General features: G+C 36.3%; 1 protein-coding gene across 1 annotated transcript; it reads right to left on the bottom strand.

The window, feature by feature from the left end:
* Positions 1–935: 935 nt before the first annotated feature.
* LOC148999854 (putative ubiquitin receptor RAD23a) lies at positions 936–13,080 on the bottom strand. Its single transcript, XM_089139532.1, has 12 exons — positions 12,849–13,080; positions 8,550–8,711; positions 7,408–7,446; positions 7,184–7,317; positions 6,120–6,300; positions 5,885–6,040; positions 5,729–5,791; positions 4,233–4,280; positions 3,999–4,108; positions 1,963–2,041; positions 1,747–1,866; positions 936–1,324 (listed from the first exon to the last, which is right to left on the bottom strand). Exons 1-11 carry the CDS (start codon positions 12,912–12,914, stop codon positions 1,750–1,752), a joined length of 1,155 nt encoding a protein of 384 aa, XP_088995658.1. The 5' UTR covers positions 12,915–13,080; the 3' UTR covers positions 936–1,324; positions 1,747–1,749.
* Positions 13,081–21,347: the final 8,267 nt, after the last annotated feature.

Raw genomic sequence — 21,347 nt, 5'->3', positions numbered from 1 at the left:
TAAACCATCCAAGATACCTTCAAGGCATGTTTCAATTCTCAAGCCAGAATCTCCCTTCCCCTTCCACTCTTTCCTTCTTTGTTCCCCGAGACCTGCCACAGTAAGATCATGGACTGAATAAAAATGGGTGAAAAAAGTTTATTGTTTTTAATGAAAATCCCAAAAAACTCATTTTGTTTGGGTCATTGAACAAGTTTTCATAATGTAAATGTGCCTATTTACGGATGTCATTTATTCCCAACCTTTGCCCCCAAAAACTTGGTGAAAACTAAAAATAAACTTACCAAACAACCCACATATTTCACTTTTGCTTCTATACCCTGTCCAACTTGACATGGATCCCATTCTTTTAAACTCTCTTACCCCTTTTACTGTCCTGAATATTTCACACATCGGCATCTCCCCTCAAATCGTCACTCAAAACAAGTTTGTTTTAATAAACATCGTTTTCGTGATGATGCTCCTCCATCAATTTTTAGTTAGTTACCAATGGTTCTCAGAAAGAGTATTTCTATTGGCTCTCTTTCTTACGGATCACAACCATGAAATGCCCAATTAGAGAGGTTATATATACCTTTACTGAGCTTGAAATACAAGTAATTATCTACTAGGGACTCGTTAACCAATCTGGTATCTTTCAGTTCTCATAACCTGGACTGTGTGGTATCTCCATTTCCATCCTTCCATTGAATAATAATACTCCACGCATAGAAACAAATAGCACAAACCGTCTCTTGGTTCCTGAGTTTTTGAGTTATCATACCACAAACCGCCAATCCTCAACGAAGCTGCTTCTCTTTAGCTTCATTTTTGAACTTGAGAGAGGTAGCCAAGAACTTCAAAAATGCCGAAACAATGGCGGCCCGGGAGGGCGGACGGCATCGCCAGTATCCAGGTACCTATACAAAGCCAATCCTGTATTGGAGAGGCAAATACAAGATAAAAAGTTCAAGCGGAACTCATTTTATGCTAGAAAGGATAGACACAAATTCATCCCTGTATAAAAACTCGTTTGGTATGATGTTCAATTTACTTGTCATATGGTTTGGACAATCAAAAACAATTTGCAAAGAATCGACACAAAGCAGCAGAAGCATCGCAATTCCAGAGCAGAGAATTCAGATGCTGCTCTTCCATCCACCCAACGACACCATCATGCTCACTTATAAGCAACAAGAAAACCAATGCAATTCTCCATCCAATCCGACGAGTAAATTCCATATCCAGTGTGTCACTGCCCTCCAATTCAATGGGTTAAGTTGTGCCGCATTCATTAAAAAACAACTCCTGGACAACTCTGATCGTACAATCTTTCAGAAGTTACCTGTAGAAGAAACAATAAAAAGCTTTTCATATTAAACCTCCAGTTATATTCTGAATAAACCTATACTGCTCCAGCAGGGGCAGTCAGCATAGTCAAAAAACATAACAGACCATACGTAGAATCAATCTGGTACTCCAGCATTATCTTATATATGTTTTTTACATTTTGACCCAAATGGCAACCACTGGGAATGGCTTCCTTAGCTGAGTTGAAGTACCATAAACTTTACTTACAGATACACTTCAAGGGCACTTAAAAAAAATATACAAATCAAACCAATCAGACTATTTGAACCACACAAAAAAAAAAAGAACTGGGAAATAAAACAATTAGACTAGTTCCAAGTTCCACCACCGCAGATATAAAAGACATCAGAATCTCACAAGAGAAACCCACTGAAGGAAAACCAAAGTATGCATTACCAATTAATCTTCATAATCTCCTGGATTCTCCAGCAAGTAGTTGATAGCCAATTCCTCATTACGGTCACAAGCTAAAAACGCCTCAATGACGAGGGCTCTGTCAAAGCCCATAGCTTCAAGCTGTAGAAGAGGGTGGAAAATACATCCATTATACGTACTCAATAATTTGCAACTCAAAATAAGAAGAAAGCATCAATTGAGGATGGTTAGCAATACTCGTTCAATAGCCTCCTGCTCTGCTGGGGTAACACTAATAGCATGGGGCATGTCTTGTTCGGCTGCCTCAAATAGATCCCTGTTACACCAATTAAGAAGTCACCATTTTTCCAATACAAAGAAATTCACCATCACAAAAAGAATAACAAACATCTGGAAATAAGCATGTTGGATACCGTAGAGAGAGTGAAAGCAGATTTTAGTATCTGATATACATAGAGCTGCAGTTGGAGATACCAAATGCCAAATATAAGACAAATCTAAAGGACCTATGTCTCCCCCGTTTCTTTTTATTCCAGTGGGGGTAGATATTCCCAAGAAAAGTTAAAAGGCATGCCTCTTAAATGTAAGATGTTTGTTCTTGCGATGCTTAACCCATCCTAGAACTGGTTTAAGCAACCCATTTCAAGTTTCCAACTAAAGCCACGAAAACATACTCTCTATCACAATCTTCAAGAATAGTTTGCAGTTATAAAACATAAACATTGTTTCTTAGGAACCTTAACTGGGCACTGGCCAGCAGTTTTTCCCCATTTCTCCCCTTTTGACGCGGACTGGTGACCAAGCCTTCCGGAAACAGATTAAACTCAAGCTTGCCACTGATTAGAGCAACATATACAAACTTGAAACTTACATTCTACCATATTGTTAGGAAGCCACAGAATAAGCCATGCTCACACTTAAAAGAGGTGGGACACTAAACAAACCTGAACTCTTGAAAACCTTACCTGGGAAGAGACCAGGGGAACAGCAGGATAACACTCAAATGTAGAAACCAGTTTATCATTCACTAGCCCTTATGTGCATCTAAAAGGAAGCTCCAATTAGGCAATCAGCTTAGAATAAATTAAAATGAACTTCGCTGGTAAATTAAAATGAACTCCACGAGGAACCAGCTATGCACCTTTCTTTCCCCTGTTCATTACTAATTATTGTCTTACTAATAATTCCATTTCAAAAAAACAAGGTAGACTTGCAAAAACCACTGCGGTTGTTAAAACCACTAAGAATGTATGACAAGAACATGCGGAAGAAACTAGAGTTTAATAAAATCAAACAGCAGGTATTGGGATTAGATTTGAGTAGACGTATCACAATCAAACAGAACTTGATGAGATTAAAAGATTAGGCTCAAGTGCTGGGACTAATCATTAGCTGAACCTGACTCTGCATTCAATTATATACTGAATGATTACTCCTGAATTTCAACGTACAGAACTAGCAACAGAAACTGGAATAAGAGCAGCGACTTCTCCCCACCTAAGAAGCAACAGAAATCCCTCCTGCAGCCCAATCTCTTTATTTCGAAAACCAAAAAAATACTACCCTACAAGCATTATTTATAGACCTGTGCCATTTCTTACCTATGAAAGGAACAAGATATGAAGATAGAAGATGAAGATTACCATCCACATAAAACAGGGAGATTCCCACTGCACCTAGAACTTGACTTAAAAAACATGACATCCAACTGAAAGAACTCACATAACTAGAACATTTTAATTAAAGGGGAAAAAATTCACCTCCATTCCTGTACCCACCCAAGCCCAAACCACCAAAGCAAGAAAGAAAAACTTATATACAACATATAGCAACCAATTATATAAAGCCCACAGCACATCACATGCCTTAGCCTTCCTCTTGGTTCTCTAATTCTCCAATCATCAATGAATGTCCTGATGGACATCCAAAGACCAGAAATTTCCTTAAGAAACTATTTCTGCAAGAAGAGATACTTGTCCTATACAGTCCTGTATGCATTAGATGCCTTTTGCAGAAGGCACTTAATGATATTAGTCCATCCATTTCCAACCAGCAACTAGGATTATAATTTTACATTCTAATTGAGCATTTTACAAGATAATAGAACTTAATAAAACCATAAGTACCCAGAAGTAACTTTCTGGGCAAATGAAATGGATTCACCATAACTATTTGTAGGAGCAAATTTGACCAAAATAATACAGTAGTAGAAACAATCATATAAATAATTTTCCATAGAATATTTAAAAAAATGAAGCGTTCAAAATGCTCACCCTTCAGCACCTTCAACCGGTTCATTTATTAACTGAAGAAACTCTGCATGGTGCTCCTGGATCAATCTAAGAAGTTGGGGGTTTTGCTTGCTCAGCTCCTGAAGCATTGGCTGTAACAGGATGAACAGTCAACAATATTTGAAACATAAACAAAACAATCTGGAATCCTCCAAGCTAATAATTAACAGAGAATAACAAAGTAATCTAAGTTCTCAAAGCTGATAATTCACAGACCTGTAGAATTTGGGGGTTTGATTGCACCATCGAACGCAATGCTTGAAACTAAAATATGAGCCGAAAAGGTTCAAAGGAGAAAACAAAAGAGAAATCAGAACAGATACCACACTTGATTTTAATTATTAATTAAAATAACAAATATACCTACCTTAAATAAAAAGCAAAAAGCATGTTATTCATTGTTTAGCAAGAAAAAGTAGTCCGCATTCAACTATTCATTTCACAAAAGATAACTAAAGCAAAGACTTAAAAATAGGAGAACACCATTACTAAAATATCAGGAATAGAAAAGTCAATTAACCATTAGAGACCATATAATCTCACTTGTAGCATATGAACCTACTGCCACAGCAAAAAAGAAAATCAAATTTATGGTTAATATGTTTTATGTTTATTTGGTCTCACTAAGATTGGAGGGAGGCAGGAGGGGCATATCCCAATTCTGCAATCAAATCAGATTTGTCCAACACAATTATCCACACTACTACTAAAACAACAACACTAACAATAATTTCAGTCTTCTCCCAACTAGTGGGCTTGGTTAAACAAATTGTTTCAAGGGAAAAAGAACCAAAAATAATAGTAAAAAGAGAAGAGCACCTCACATAATGAAAGAAATTAAGCAATATCCCACCTGAATGGAATCAGCTACATGGATCAGTCCTATCTAAGACAATACTTGAGAGAAGGCCCAAAATATGCATGTCTTTCCCAACTTATTCTCCTAGGTCATTTTATGGCTGTCCATAGCTCCTTAGATCCTTTTGTCTCAACCAAGTCACTCCTCCAAACTGGTGCCTCCCAAACTGTTCGTTGAAAATGTATATGCCACCTCTTATATCTTCTCATGTATGGGGACAACTTTGAACTCAGCTCGAATATGGTCAACCCTGACTTTATCCTTTTTTACTCTTTCCACACATCAATCTCTACTTCCTATCAGAATATATCACACATAGTTTGCTAGATGCACCTCTCCACTTCATTCATCCTACAAACTCTTTGGGAAACATCATGCTCAATATTGACAAATGACAACTTTATTACCCATTTGAGTGTGACTAATGTTGTGCACCATGCACCCTGTTTTTGTTCTACTTATCTTAAGGTCTTATGATTCCAAGGTAGATCTTCATATGTTCACTTGGCATTAAACCCTATTTTTGTCTCAACCACTAATCATTTGCCAAAAGCATAAACCAAGCATCTCATCTCACAACTAATTAAATCATCCATGATAAGCATAAACAAATAAAAGGCTAAACATTGATCCTTGATGGAGCCCAAGGATAATTGGGAACCCACCAACTTGAACCCCATTCACCCCCTTCCCAGAGACCAAACCAAACATATCTCATGACAGTCTCCAATCCATCTCATTTTCTGCATCTCTAGTTATTGACACTACAAATCAAAATAAAGCTTAAAGCCTTGAACCAACAGAAGAAGCTTGTCACAGAGAAATGTTTATAAGAAAATGGAGATAGACAAACCTGCTGGTTGTGTCTTAGGAAATCAAGGGATCCACCCCCCGCAGCACCAGAGTTGAGAGCCTCCTGCATGGATTCTAAATTCAGAATAACAGAAGAGAAGCATAGAGAATAAAACATGCAAGACATGTCATCACAACTAAATGCCTAAATTATAACCTGTGGAAACAAATTCAAAGGAGAAGAATTAGGCCCTCCAGCAGCAGCGGCAGCACTTGCTGCACTTGTTTGACTAGTGGGGTTGGCTACTCCAGTTGCAGGATTTGTAGGGAGAGGAGCTACAGGAACTGCAATCTCTGCACTTTCTGGAATACCCTGAACAAAGCAAGACCAAATATCAGTTATTAAGCCCCAGGAAACACATCAACTGGACTAAAATGAAATTTTGACATACAGAATATAAATAATCAACAGCACGCTCTGGATTGTTGTATGCTGCACGAAGAGCACGCGTCACAGTCTCCTTATCCCAGCTACCACCACCCATATCCATTATTTCCTGAATAGTTTGCTCAAGATTACTACCAGCAACTAAATTGGAAGCAGCTTGACCATAGACATCACCACTAGTAACCCTGCAATTAAGATGTTCAAATTTTTACATCAGGATACGTAGCCATAGCAAAAGCAACAGGAGGAAAACCACTAATCCACCCAATAACAACATAAAATCAGACTCTCTGTAATCAAAACATAAGTTTTCAAAAGAATACTCAAAACTTAAAAGCAAAAGAAACTACTATTTTCATGCTAGTTTCTTTGAGGTTGCAAATCCTATGGATTGTTATCTAACAAAGAATATACCTACCAATACGTAACAGCTGGAGAGACTATCAAAGTTTCAGGTATTCTCAGTCAACTTCATTTCAATGTTTCAGTTAGATAAATTTTAATCTACTAACTCCATCCATCTGTTTCACCTCTTTAATTAAAAGTCTTAACCGAACAATCATTCCAAGTTTGGGCAGAAGGATCTCAAAAACTTATGAATTTGCTCAGCTTCTCAAAACGAGGGGATATGGCCATTACCTAAGAGAAATAAAATTTTAGAAACTAGGAACAATGCATGATTCCAGTAGGGTTTACTATAATAAATCACAAAATAAGAGAACAGCAGTTATATTCAGAATCCAGTCAACCAAATCATTTACATTTTGATAGACAAGAAAGCAAGTGACACACTACGCAAAATAACAATGGTTATTTTATCAAACATCAAGTAAACATCCAGGAGATAAGAGAACCAAGTTGAAGTTCAAATATCCAATATTCATCAGAATTCCAGCAGCCCAATCCAGGGAGAAAAGGGTAAAAGCAAACTAAATGTTAGTTAGCATCTGAAGCAAACATACTTCTCAATGAGGCTTCATTAAAAGAGGGGGGGCCCACACTACATGTGCATATAAAAGATGATATGATTATTTTGTAATAGAATGACAAAGAAGCATATAAACTCACGGTGCTTGTGGTGTGGCATCAGCTGCAACAGTTGGTGGAGGAACTGCTGCAGTTGTAGTCGTCGTTGCAGGTGCAGGAGGAGGAGCAGGTGCTACTGCAGTCGCTGGTGCAGGTGCCGTTGCAGTTGAAGAACCCTGTCCTCAAAAAAAAAACAAAGCTCAATTAGGAAACATATGAAGACAGAGAGAAAGGTAACATCCTATAATTATATGCAGCACAAATACCTGAGCAGATGAGGCCCCTGCTGATCCCATGGTTTTGCTCTACAAATGTAGAAAACTTATGAGAAACAAAAAAGGGGGGAAAAGAAAAAGAAAGCACAATGTGACTAAAAGCAAAAGCTTCATTCTGAAAAACTTGACCGCAACCAACTAAAAATTCCTGTCCATGCTCCACTCAAGTACCAATCCAATACTGTTGATGGATTACCGTGCTGCATGCTTGAAGCGAACCATGGCATGATAATAGGTCGTAATAGTACATCATCTTATTCACTCTTCTTTTTTCAAATTTACTTGCTGACCTAGTGTTATTTCCATAGTAACCAATCGGCCATAAGAAAGTTGGTTTCTTCCAAACCATAAACCTGAAAACTCCAGCATCCTTCACTTAAGACCTTCTCCATGAAGAGACCAACTTGGTAAGCAAATAGCTTTGACCAATGGTCCCATATATGACCTACACTAAGATCAAGATTAGCTACAAATTTAAATGAGGCATGCACTGAATTGGTCAATTACAGAAACCACTAAAAGCCCAACTTGGGGAGGAAGGAGACTGAGTCTGCACTGGACTTCTCTGGTTTCAGGTAAGATGAGTTTGAATAGAAGTTTATGTTGTGAGATTGATTGTAACAATTTAGTAATGGTAGGTACCATTTGTGTACATCAGGTGGTATCAGATTCTAGAAACTTTGGATAGCTATAATAAATCTTGCTCTAGGTTAAGGAAGTAAAATTCAATAACTTCTACACTCACTAACAATAAGTAACCAAGGCCAGTTCAGACAATGGCCAACTGAGAAAATCTGAGCCCTGCAGCAGGCTTTATTTGTTACTATCAGGTTGGGCTCAGGTAAGGCTTGACCAATGATAACCAGCCTAATGATTCAGGACTGCAACCTTTAAAGATCAGCATAAAAGTTGGTCTCATATTTAAGATAAATATTAGTGCACCAAAAAAAATAACAAAATAATAGCTGATGAACTCCAAAATCAAAGGGTGAAAGCTTAAACCTCTCCAATAACAGGACTCATAACAAAAGGACACATAAATATACGCTCAAACATGATGATACGCTCAAGCAATAACTCTCCTAGCAGAAAAGAGCCAAATGAAACATAAGACAAAGCTAAGTATTTGGTACCTTGCTAAGCATGACAACAAGAAAACCATCTTCACTGACTTTGTTCTCTTCGAGGGTAGTTTCATCTTTCAATACCTTTCCATTATGTATCAATAGTTGTTGCCCACATGGATAGCTGTCCTTTCCTTGCACATCTTCAATATTTTTCTTTACAGCCATAATCTAGAAAGCAAATATAAAAAATATAAATATAAACAAATATTAATAAATAAAGATATTAATAATAACAATAGGTTCCAACAAATGAGTAGCCAACACCACACATAGCTTACATAATATTATGCAATGTCTTTAAAAATTAACCTATAAATTGATTTATAAGGCAAGAGGTAACTGCCTAATTGTGTAGCCCCTGACCAGTGTGTAGGCCAATGAGCATGCACAGCGTACCTTCTTGAATGAGATTGTTTATTTCACTGGGGATAGAACGGTAATGCTACAAGTTGTTGTATCTAAGTGCAAGGTCCACACAACAGGCAGCACTCTTTTTTCCTACTTTATGTTAAACATAACATATCTAAGGAATAATATAAAAGCAAGTACCTGAATGACAGCCGAGAAAAAATAAACACACTTCAGCAACTTCAAGGAAAAGGGACCCAGATCCCTATTCAGATTCACAGTAATGGAATATTGATACCAATAGCAGCTTCCTCAGGTTGTCACCAATTTATAAATTAAAATGCGAACAAAGTGCACGATTACATCAGTTCAGTAGGTTTTTATAGAACCTTTCCAGTGTCTCCATAATAATAAAATATTTCAGAAAGTTAAAAACATTTGTAAAACAAAAGCATAACAAAAAGCCACATACACATTCATCTAAACACCTACCTTTAGGAAGGCTGACGAGTCTCATCCCTAAAAAGGCTAGAAGTCGTTTTCCCTAACACCAAACAGTACTACGTATGTGTTGGGCCTCTGGTTTAAGGGGTTCCATTATAATGAACTGTACTCAACGGGCCTAAATTAAGACTAGGAGCTAGGACTTCAAGATCAATCAAAATATGACAGTCTAAAACAAATTTCTCAGAATACTGAGTACTTTTTACAATAACAATTTGATGCAGTAGCAGACCGGTTCAACGGCTTCAAGTCCAACCCCAAAAGAACCGGTCCAATGGAGTTTGGTCCAACAAAAGTTGGACTCAGATAAGTATTTTATTTCAATTTTAGTTTTACTCTTCTATTTGTTTTAGTATTCCTACATGAGGTTTTAGACTTAGTTTTAGAGTTTGCTATGGATAACGATTTCAATTAGGATTTGCATTTTATTTTCTTTAAATTTAAATATAATGTACTAGGATACCATTTTCTGATTGAATTGAATGAAGAGTTTATTTGTTATTGAGAGATTTCCTTCCCCCTGTTCTACTTCCCCCCTTCTTCTCCTCCCTATTCCTCTAACTCTACCTCCATTACAGCCCACCATTGCAGCCCTATACCAGGTCTGTATCACAATTTAGGCAAGTCCAGTGCTAGAATTATGAGGAATGTTCCGCCTACATTATTAGTAAATGTTATGTTTTTAAGTCATATTCTGAGTTCTTTTTTAAGTTAAATTTATTAGTGGGAAGTACCATAAATTAGTCTATTTTGACTACTAGAAGTAGGAATTTAAGTTCCAAGAAAGTTTAGGTATAGTAAAGAATCAATTTAAGAATTCTATGTCGATGTAAATCATTTCCAGGGGCAGCACTATCACTGTTTGATCCATCTTCTGCTGATGTTTCAATCTCTCTCCTCATTGAGGGGGAAGATGAATTGCAGCAGAAACATCAAACTCTAAACCATGGATTGATGAAAGGTTGAGAAGATCATCAATTTTAACCAATGAAAATTTTCAAGAAAAATAAGGAACGCAATAAGGGCAATTTGTTCATACAAAAAGTCAAAAATATAAATAATGGAAAAAGATAATAGTGAGTCCTTATTTGGCCAAATTTGGATACCATAGTGGGTACAGACAAAAGCGCAAAAAAATTGCACTGAATCTGTTTTCCGCTATACCTCAAGGGGTCCATATAAAGAAACTTTAAAAAATAAAAAATAAAACCCAAACAACAACAACAACAACAACAACTTCTTTTAATAGGAGAAGTTTCAACAATTATGCTAGACCCTTACAGCAAACTAAATTAGGATTACAAAGAGAGAGCCCAAAAGCTCAAGTTATACACATAAGTTGGAAGTAATTTCAGATTAGAATCTAGCTGAAAATTTTTTTCTTCCTCTATATAAGAATAAAAGGAACAGATGCATATATAGGTATCTCACCCACTGCAAGGAAGCTATAATTGCTCACATCATCCAATGATTGCAGATTCAAGTGTAATCATGAGAAGCAAACTGCTTCATTTATTTAAAGTACCATTATGACTAGACCAAATGGGGAAATCTCCAGGAAGCAAAGGATAGCCATCAAGAAAACTGGAAACCGTAACATGGGGACCATTGAATAGAATTCCTGCTCTTTGTCAAGTAATTACAAGAATAGAAGCTTTCTAAGGCAGCCTCTAACAAAAACTTTCCATAGGAACCAAGACATGCTGCAACCTTCAATCCTCTAGGCAGACCCACACAAGTTCTGATCACCCAGTCAGGCTTATGCATGCTGAGAAGTAGGGAACAGCTGTACACTATAAACAGAGCTGTGGGCTGATTGACCTGGGCCAAGTTTGCTTGTTACTTGGTAGTCTGATGGTTCAATGGCTAGCTGGGCAGGCATTTTCTCTTTCTTTCCTCCGTAGATCTATTTCATGCAGTTTCCTATAGCCTCACACACAAATTAATGACTAATAAACTTTCAGTTTCCTACAAGTGCAGTGGATGTAGTCCTGTTTTCTGGGTGGATTCTCAGATTCAGCTTAGTGGTTCCAAAGGAATGCTTTTGGTGGATTCCAAAACCACAACAATTAGATTCCTTCCCTGCTGCTCTATCTTAATCTCTTACCAATTTTCATCCTATGTCATAAATTTCCAATTTCCTTCCTAATTCCTTTTCTTCCTCAATACTGATCAAAATTACTTCAAATTTCATAATTCATATATCAGTTCCTGATCTAATTCCCTCAAACTTTGATTGACAGAAATGTTTTCAACTTCCGCCACTGACAATCTTAATAATACAAGGACTTCTATGAAACTTCACATTCTGATGTCAAAATCTTCAGAGATTCTGCAGGCCTATTCCACTAGTAAAATAGACTACTCTAAGTCAAATTTTATGCCATTGTGAATCTTCTGTTCTGATTACATAGAGTCTCCTTGATATATTCTATTTTTTTCTCTATTCTGTAATAATGTCAAGTACATCTCTTGCCAGATTTTCTAGTTCACTATGTTAGTTTAACAACATTTCACCAAATGGAATGTGAAGTGTAAACATATAAAACAAATGTAAGTTTAAGATCAATGTGAACACATAATGCAAACAGAAGAATAAGTTTCTGGGGTTAGACTGTATATTTTGCAATAATCCACATAAAACACCAAAAAAGTTTTAGGGGGTTCCATAACCTGCTTAGAATACCCTAATGCTAAAAACTACTCAAATCTTATACCTTGACATCTAAAACACAATTTTTTCCCCATAAAATTCACGCCATTATCTGTATACTTTGTTAGTTGTCACTCTTTTAATTGAACCATTTATTACTTCAAATATAATTCTCCGTGTCCCTACTGAGACATATCCTGACTCGAAATACCATGTGTCTGCTGGTCACCACACATTTCCAGTCACCAAATTCCTGTGGAATAAAAACCATGTGTCTGCTGGTCGCTTAAAAACTTAAATTTTATTTTATTATTTTTTAATTATCAAACCAAAAAATTATTAATCCTTTGTTCCTTGTCTACTGAATAACACTCACCAACTACTCAAATCATCTGTACAAACTCTGAGATGCATGTCCACACTATATATATTCTTCGATGCCATTAAGGAAACGAAGCTTTATCCAAAAATGAAGAAGATAATACAATTAAACAGGTATCGTTTTTGTTACTGTCAACAACAATTAATGTACAGCAAACACAACAAACCGCAGTAAAAGAAGACGCTAATACGCAGCTCTTCACCATCTAAATGCAGTCTCAGAATGTCCAAATGAACCAACCCTCAATTAACTCTCTATTCTTAAGAACCACCCAAATCCCAAGGAAGCGTTGTGTACACAGAACAATTGGTTCGACGGATTGGTAAAAAAAATTCAAAAGCATTGAGATCAATTCACGAAATTCAAAAAGGCAAATTAATCAGCTATTAGGAATAGAATGAGTAGAAGAAGAACTCACCGTATCATTAGGCGAAACGCGGATTTCAAAGTGACTGCCTTTCAATGTCTTCACAGTTAGCTTCATCTCCGCTTACAGACAATGAATGTCAGAAGATTTGAGCGAATGTAGGAGAGGGACTGAACGCCAAAACCCTAGAAAGGAAACCCTAGAGTTATTTGACAGATCGAGAGAATCGGAAAGCAAACAGTAGGTGAAGAAAAAGCGAAGACGGGAGAGGGAGAAGTGTTTAATAAGGCAATATTTATACCCAACAATATATACCAAACACGTGATGGACCATATGCATATACTCTATATATGTAATCCCTTTCTTAAAAATTACATATACACCCCTTGAATTATAATCTATTAGATTGCACCCCTCCCTAAGATTTACTATATTACAAACGTCCCCTATAGAATATTTCCTTGTTCTCCTTATTTTAAAAAGATTTACTAAAAAGATAGTTTAAAAGAAAAAATTACTCAAACAAATTTATTTTTGAAAAAACATTAATGAATACTTATTTTAGTGCTAATTGTTCTTGTCCAACAAATGTTTTATTCTGAAATATTCAAATCATATACTTCGAATTAAGTTCTTTATATATGTATAAATAGTTATCATTTTTCTAAAATTAATTCCAAAAATTAGCTATCCTTTTTATTTTTCCTTAAATAATCCTAAAAAATATTTTATTATAAGGTTTTCTCGAGAAAAAAAATTTTAGTTGCACTTTAGTCTGGATTTTATATGTTTTCTTTGTAAATATTTGAACAAATATTTTTTTTATATTACTATCATAATATTGTTTCATTGTACTCCTATGGTTTTCAGAACTTTATGTTATCTTGTATTTGTAAAAAATTTAAGCAAAAACACAATCAACCTACTACTTTTCAGCAAATGATCCTTTTACACACCTCTTCTTCTTCTTCTTTTTCTTTTTTTTTCTTTTTTTTTTTTTTTTTCTTTTTTTTTTTTTTTTTTTTTTTTGGGTGGAAGGGGGGAGAAGAGAAAGCTTTATCTATAATGAAAAACCATGATTACAACTGAAACCTAATTTATCAAACAACAAAACTGATAACTAAAGATGATCCTTACCCTAAGGACACATACACACACTAAATTGCTATAAACAAATAAACTAGCTCCATTTCCAATCTCTTTAAATAAAAGATGCTAAATTGTATTGGGTCGGACTATGACCAACCTAGGTGGAGAGGGTAAGGCAATGGACTTAAGTTTGTAAATTGGGGATTGTTGTAAAACCCTTAAATAAATGAAAACCTAAACAGCCTCCTTTCTCCCTATGGATGTAAGCCTCTGGCTCGAATCATATTATCTCCTCTTGTTCTTTCTTGATCTCAGATCTTCCTCATTGATTTTATATCGAATTCTACAATTAACATGGTATCGGTCAAAGTTCTCGATCTGCCATCTCCTCCATAGTTGTTATTTTTTTTTTTTCTCCATCTTGGTTTTCCCTAGCTATCAAGGCGATCCTTTTTTCTTTTTTTTCGAAGAGAGAGAGAATAGGGAAAGGGCGGTGGTGATTATTAGCGATGTGGGGTTTCTAAAGGGTATGGGAAGAAGATGGGTGAAGGGAGAATACCTTAACCCACCTAAGGTTGGTTAGAGGGCAATTTTACAAAGGGGTGTTTTCATCTTTATACACACAAGAGGGTATATTAGTCATTTCCAACACTCACTTGACAGTCATGAAAAGGCTTGACTATCGACAGGGGTAACTTGGTGATATGGAGAGTTTATGATCGACCGGGTTCATACCTGGTCCGACCCTCGACCCGGTCAAGACGGAGAAACCGAATCCTCCCGGCGGACCGGAGATGGCTTGCCGAGAAGATGTTTCCGGCGTGCCCTTTCTTACTTATGGTTAGGGTAATCCCCGATGCGCCCGCGGCTGCGGATAATCATCATCAAAGGGATAACTTCGCATAACCTCGGTTATCTCGAGTCCTCTACTAGCCCAAACTGTGAGTCTATCGCTCACGGATCTTATTGTAGATCCAACGCTACCCGAGGGCTCGGTGCATCCACGAGGAGTTCGAGGTACACTCTATATAAACCTCACTACCATCAGGTGAGGGACGGATCAATCGATCAAGGAGAATACTATCTGAGACTCGGGTTCGGATCATGCATGACCTCACTTCGGCCCGCTATCTAGATCACCTTTCCCGTTTCTTCATTCATTGCTCGTGCTTCTGCGGGCCGTTTGTGATTAAGTTCATCACCGACTTAGCCTTCGGAGGTGGACTCCCGACAAGAGCTTTTGTTTTGCGGGCACTCGGTGGAGTCCAAGGGCCGGCAGTTTTGGCGCATCACTTGGAATATTGGGTTATGCCCTGGGGGGTGCCGTGTAATTTTTTGCATATAAGAGGGGCAGCCAACAATTTAGCCTCCACTTAAGGGGGCGCAATGAAAAAAACTCTATTTTGTTTATGTTGTACAAGTTCTAAGTCAATTGATGGAGAAACCTACGAAACCTCATTTGGATGCTTCATTTTGGATTTTACGCTACTTAAACTCTTGTCCAAGGAAATGTATTTTGTTATCTTCTGCTAGTGACCTACGTATTAATGCCTATTATGACTCAAATTGGACAAGTTGTGCCACTTTTCACCGTTTTACTACCAGCTATTATGTCTTCATTGGATCAAGTTTAAACTCAAACATAGCTTTGAATTCAAAAATTCTAACGTAATGGTACCTTGAGAAATGTAATTACACAATTCACTAGAGTTTGCACGAATGTATGATTACCCATACCAAATTTCAAAAACAGCTTTCATCTCAATTTAATGTGAAAGTCATATTGGAACTCGTGGACTTCAAATTACAAGGAATAATGTCAATATTTTAAAGTTTTAACATATCAACATCTTTTACAAAGAATTATATTCTTGCTGAGGTTTTTATTTCTACTGCCACCTCCTGTGACACTCGCCCTCAACTTACACGAAAAGAAAAGAAGAAGGGTACAAACGCATAATGGAGACTTTTTCTCTTTTTTTTTTAAATCATTTTGTTTCCAACCAATTCTAACAAACAATTGTCATATAAACATTCAATTGATTCTAGTTTTGTATGGGAAGGCTCTAATACCAATTGTTGGACTATTTGTGGGATTTTTTTATTTTATTTGAATACCAATTATTGGACTATTTGTGGCTTTTTTTCCTTTCATTTCCCCCTTCCAAAATCCTAATTGAAGCCCATACAACAATTAAGATACACAATATTATTCAGATAGAGAGTTTCATGTACTTATACCAACATATGAAAGTCAATCCAAAAACCTTGAATGCTAAAATATGCAGAATAACGAAACATTCTCCAATCTCTTCATCTTCATTTCCTCATGGAGAAAAAAAAGAAAACATAAGACTTAAATGATTGGAGTGACCCTATCATAGCTATTCATAATAGCATCCCAAATCCTAGTCCATTTTCACAATGGACCGGTTTGGCTCATCTCACACTTAATGTCAATGCATTGACCCAATGTGTTGAGACCTCTATCAATTATTAACCTCAATAATTAATCAAAACCCACATATTGTTTAGGATAATCTAAGAGTGGCCACTACCAATTATGGCATCAATCACTCTTGCCGTCCGAATGAAGAACCATCTTAGTGATTTGCAAATCTCAAGCAAGCAACAAGCCATCCCGAACCACTTCCAACTCCACCATTGCAACCGAGAGACCCGAACCATTACATGCTTTTCTTGCCAAGAAACTCCGATAGAAATTTTAAATAATACAACTTTGTCCTCTTTTTCTACTATGTTTATCCCAAGCTCCCATCTACATAAACCTGAAAATGAAAGTCAATATTAAGAGAGATAAGGGAAGGGGGGTTATATCAAATATCTCTCTAGGAAGGTTGGAAGTATATAAGGTTACATCATTATAGAGAGCCCAAAAATGCTCTTAGGGAGCATTCCAAGCTAATGCTACTTATGATCAAATAGTACATCCTTCCACTATAATCCATTTTTAAACATACATCTCTTCAACAATGTTTATTTATCCTTAATGGTTGTATCTATCCACAATACACCATCCCACTATTTTCCATTATACATATGTGTCTGAAATTTATTGGGAATCTACACATCAAAGTGACAATAACTCAATGATGTATTTATTTTTTTTAGTGCAATAGAAGAGGATCTTGCTACCACTAATGCAACCATTAATCTCTTATTGGATGTGTCAAGACAAAAGGTTAATTTCCATAAAAGTGATGTGTTTAATAGTAATAATGTCTCTTCACCTCTACAGAATAAGTTTTATGATCAAATTAACATTCCAATTAGAAATTTCTTATGTATCTTGGTACTTATTTGTTTCAATCTCAGTCTATAGTGTGTGATTTTCAAATATTTCTTAATAAAATATTGGGGAAACTCAAGACTTGAAAATCTAATTGCTTAGGTTTTGTAAGAAGATGGGTTTTAAACTAGTCAATTCTAGCTCGTATCTCACTCTTTTATAGGAGCACATTTGCTATTTTGAAGATTGATGTTTTCACATATAGATTATGGAGTGGTAATACATGTAAGAAATCAAATTATGCTTTTATAGAATGTGATAAGCTTTGCCTTCCAACATAAGTTGGGGGACTAGGCCTCTACAAGGCGGAGGTGTATAATAAAGCACTACTACTCAAGCAAGATCAAAAGGCTTCGAATGAACAACAATCTACCTAGTCAAGGGTTATTAAGGCCAAATACTTACCAAATTATTCTCTATTTGACGCAAATATCCAAGCTAGAAGAGAACCTTACATCTGGAATAGTGTCATTTCAGTTTCCTTAGTCATAAGAAATTTTATTCCTAGAAAGGTGGACACTAGTCAATCTATCTTTTTTTTTTGTTCGACCCTTAGGTCAAATGAATCATAACCACCGTTCTTCCTAGTGAGTTAGTTAGCGACCTTGTGGGTGCACTTCTAGCGCATTGGGAGACAACCTCTTGTTAAAGGCCTAAAGTCCTAGGAGGTCTATGGTTCGATCCTCCATTCTCTCCACACTTCCCCCCCCCCCCCATCCCATCACCAAAGGTCCAGGAGGAGGGGGAGGGGGCTAGTCACGATGACTGGCATCAACTTGGTAAGAAAAAAGAAGTTAGTAGACGTTAACATGTCTTTGTTTCATATTACACCAATGCAAACCAATGGGACCCCAACGCAATTGGTCAATTACTACCCACTCATTTTGCTTGGGTAGCTAGACATACCCTATCTTTAGGACATGACTTTTGGTTATGTTATCTTACCAAACATGGTATCGCCTGTTATGTCACTTGGGGAGCTATAAATGTCTATCATTTAAATCTAAACAACCTCAACCTATGCGGCTACATAATCAAATTCTCTTTTGGGTTGTTGGCTAAATAAAACGTATGTGTTCAATGAGACACTTTCTACAAAAATATATATATATGAGCCACTTCTGACAAGTGTAGACCAACTGGTAGGCAATACATTGGCAAATCTTAGCTGGGATCAATTGCCTAATAATCATTCGGTTCTTGCAAGAACTAAGGGAATGTCAAGAACAAGATGAAGATAGTGTTTCACAGTTGTAACTAACAGAGAACCTTTAGTAGCATCTCAAGGGGGGACTTATTTGACCAACCATTTGAAGTTTATCTCTTGCACTACTACATGGGCTCGAATGGGCTTTTGTATAATTGGTTTTCTCTAATTTTAACAATTAGGATATTTTATTTTGTGGACATTTTTATTGAGCCTTCATAGTTAGTAGGATTTGGTCACATAGTAAATACACGTATTGATCATTGTAGTAATGCACTTATAATTGAAAAAACCAACTTTTCTTGTATATTAGGCATAAACTTGTAAACGCAGCCAACTTCAAAACCAACCCATATTAATTGCCATATTAATTGGGATACTAACTGATTTTATGCTTTATTCAAAAAATAAAAAGTTGATAGGTTCATGAAAAATCCCTAATCTTTTTATGATTTCATTAAACCATCCTTCCCAATGTTTTCCTTTTTGTCTTCATGTTTCTTCATCATTCACAAGCCACAAGACTTGCAACTTGCTTGTCCTCAACTATCACATTTGTTGGACGATTCAATCCATCTCTAAATTTACGTAGTTCATTTTTTTATAAATAGATGTCTTAAGTTGAAAATCAACAAGAAAGCCATGCAAAACAAGCTTTGCTTCTAATTTTTTGATGTTTTAAGTCAATTTACAATGTGAGGATGACCTAAGAGTAACGGTTACATCATCAAAATGAATGGCAAATAGGCATTGCAAATCTCAATTGGGTGCAACGGTCATTAACATAATACAAAATTTATGATTTGGGACAAATGGAAGGGATGTATACTCAATTTTAGAACCTTTGAGCATGGTCATTCGCTTGATTGATGTTAATGGAGCAACAAATTTATTTTTGTATGGGAATACACAAAGGGGATGAAACATTAACATAGAACATTGAAATAAAGACTCATCTAAGTGCAAAAAGATGTTGAGATTGTTTGATGGTAAAAAAGAGACAAAAATAATAAATCATGTATAAATGATTTTTATATTGTTTTAAACAATATTTTATGGACTTAATGAGTTTCATGATAAATACTTTTTATATATTTATCTGTTTATTTTAGTCAGAAAGATCCAAAATAATAAATAATGGTCTCAAATTAGGTACTTGTTTAGTTTTTGGGAGATAATTACTGATGCTCCAGTACTATAGCTTAATTATTACTTTATCCCCTATACCTTTTAAGTTTACTAGTCCAATCTTAACTTAATTACTACTTTATCCCCTTATGACATGACATTTTTTTTTTATTATAACTCCAAAATAACATTGACGTTTGTTACTATTTATGGACAACTACTGATGCCCCATTGTACTATAGCTTAATTACTAATTAAAGTTGCAATAACTATTACCCCCTTACCTTTAAATCTTTTTTTTTTTCTTGTACAAAGGGGCCTTATTAAGCCAAGAGATGAGATATTAATATGCCTTAGCGAGGGTTGAATACTTGAACCCATGTCCTCTTCACTAAGAGGTGTTGGTTTCAACCATTAGAACAGCTGCCTTGGCTTAAATCTCTAATGATGCTTAAAAATTGTTAAGGGAGAATGTACAATGTTCACTTTGCCTTTCGTTAGAATTAAGAAGCCAAAAAGCGATATTACATTTATTTAAAAAATCATATGGAACACCAATTTTGCCCTTATATTCTACTCATTTTAGATTTCTAAGAGTGAGACCTAATGAGATGATGTAAGGTAAATAAGTAATAACAAAATCTAGGGTTATTTTGGGGGGTTTTTGAAAAACACGAAGATACCACGTAATCAATTACCTAGTAAAGCTTAATGGTAGAGGGCATTAATAATTTCAAGTAAAGTCTAAGGTTACATTAGCAATGTAAAAAGAGCAAATTGCATTGGCACCCCAAAATGGAGGCTTTAAAGCACTGACACCCCATTTTATTTTTAAAAAGCACAAACACCCCATTCATTAAACACACTAGTCCATTCTGTTAGTAAAACCATTAACCGACAGTTTATTTTTTTAATTCCAAAAATGCCCTTACCAACACTTAAAACCTTAACCCCAATTTGTTCTCTCTCCTCACCGTCTCTAGTTCTGGTCCAATATCCGTGGGCTGTGGCTCTTTTTGTTAATTCGTCCATTTCCTTGTTTAACTTCTCCAAGACCGAAGAAGTCTCTACAACTTTGGAATCCAATTCTTCTATTACTTTGGGGGATTTTGCATCTTTTCCCGGTGGTAGATCGTCTCTTCAGCTTGCTTCCTCATCGATCATTTCCACGAGGCTTTCCCTTCTCAGCTCTTCGACCTTTGCCTCCTTGTTGGTTGCTCTGTTTGCTCTTCAGTGCATCGTTCAACTTCTACAACTCTCCCATCCTTTCGTCGCTCTCGTCATCGTGGACACCAAATCGTGTTGTAGCGATAAATATCGGTTTCAGCCGTGCGCATGGGACAACTTTCGAGCATTCCTTTCTTTAGAGGCTGTTCGATCTCCTTCAAACCGTTATTTCATCGAGCACTTCGTCCTCATTCTTCGATCTCCACAGTTAAAGTGCTTCATTTCTTCATCGCTCTTCCCCTTTTCACGTTTCAACTCAAAATTCTCCTATTTCAGCACTTCAATCTTTTGACTCAACTAAAAAATGTTGGTATCTTGCTTCGAATCCATATATTCTTCCCCTGTTTGATAATCGATGTCCGATGCGACACCATTGCCAATTGCGGCTTCCGCCATTGATGAACCTACTTGCGGAGAAATATAAACAAGAAAATTTTAGAAATTGAAATCAACAACAGAGATTAATTGAAACAACAACGAACAAGAAGATGAAAATATTGAAGAGAGAAAACGATCGAACGATGTCTTTTGTTCATTTCATAAAATTTGCATAGACCTCCTTTGGACAACGACGATGAGAGCTGCTGC

This window comes from Hakea prostrata, chromosome 11, assembly GCF_041222555.1.
Source record: "Hakea prostrata isolate BN-2017 chromosome 11, UWA_Hpros_2, whole genome shotgun sequence".
NCBI lineage: Eukaryota > Viridiplantae > Streptophyta > Magnoliopsida > Proteales > Proteaceae > Hakea > Hakea prostrata.
The sequence above is the reverse complement of the archived record's forward strand: the minus strand, read 5'-3'. Positions and strand labels throughout refer to the sequence as shown.

Bases quoted from the DNA above. Each gene is read 5' to 3' on its own strand.
- LOC148999854 (XM_089139532.1), bottom strand. From the start codon at position 12,914: ATGAAGCTAACTGTGAAGACATTGAAAGGCAGTCACTTTGAAATCCGC. The intron at 7,318-7,407 runs GTATTTGTGCTG...TTTTGAGGACAG, and splicing joins CAGGGGCCTCATCTGCTCAG to GGTTCTTCAACTGCAACGGC. The intron at 2,042-3,998 runs GTGAGCATTTTG...TTGGTGTAACAG, and splicing joins CCGGTTGAAGGTGCTGAAGG to GGATCTATTTGAGGCAGCCG.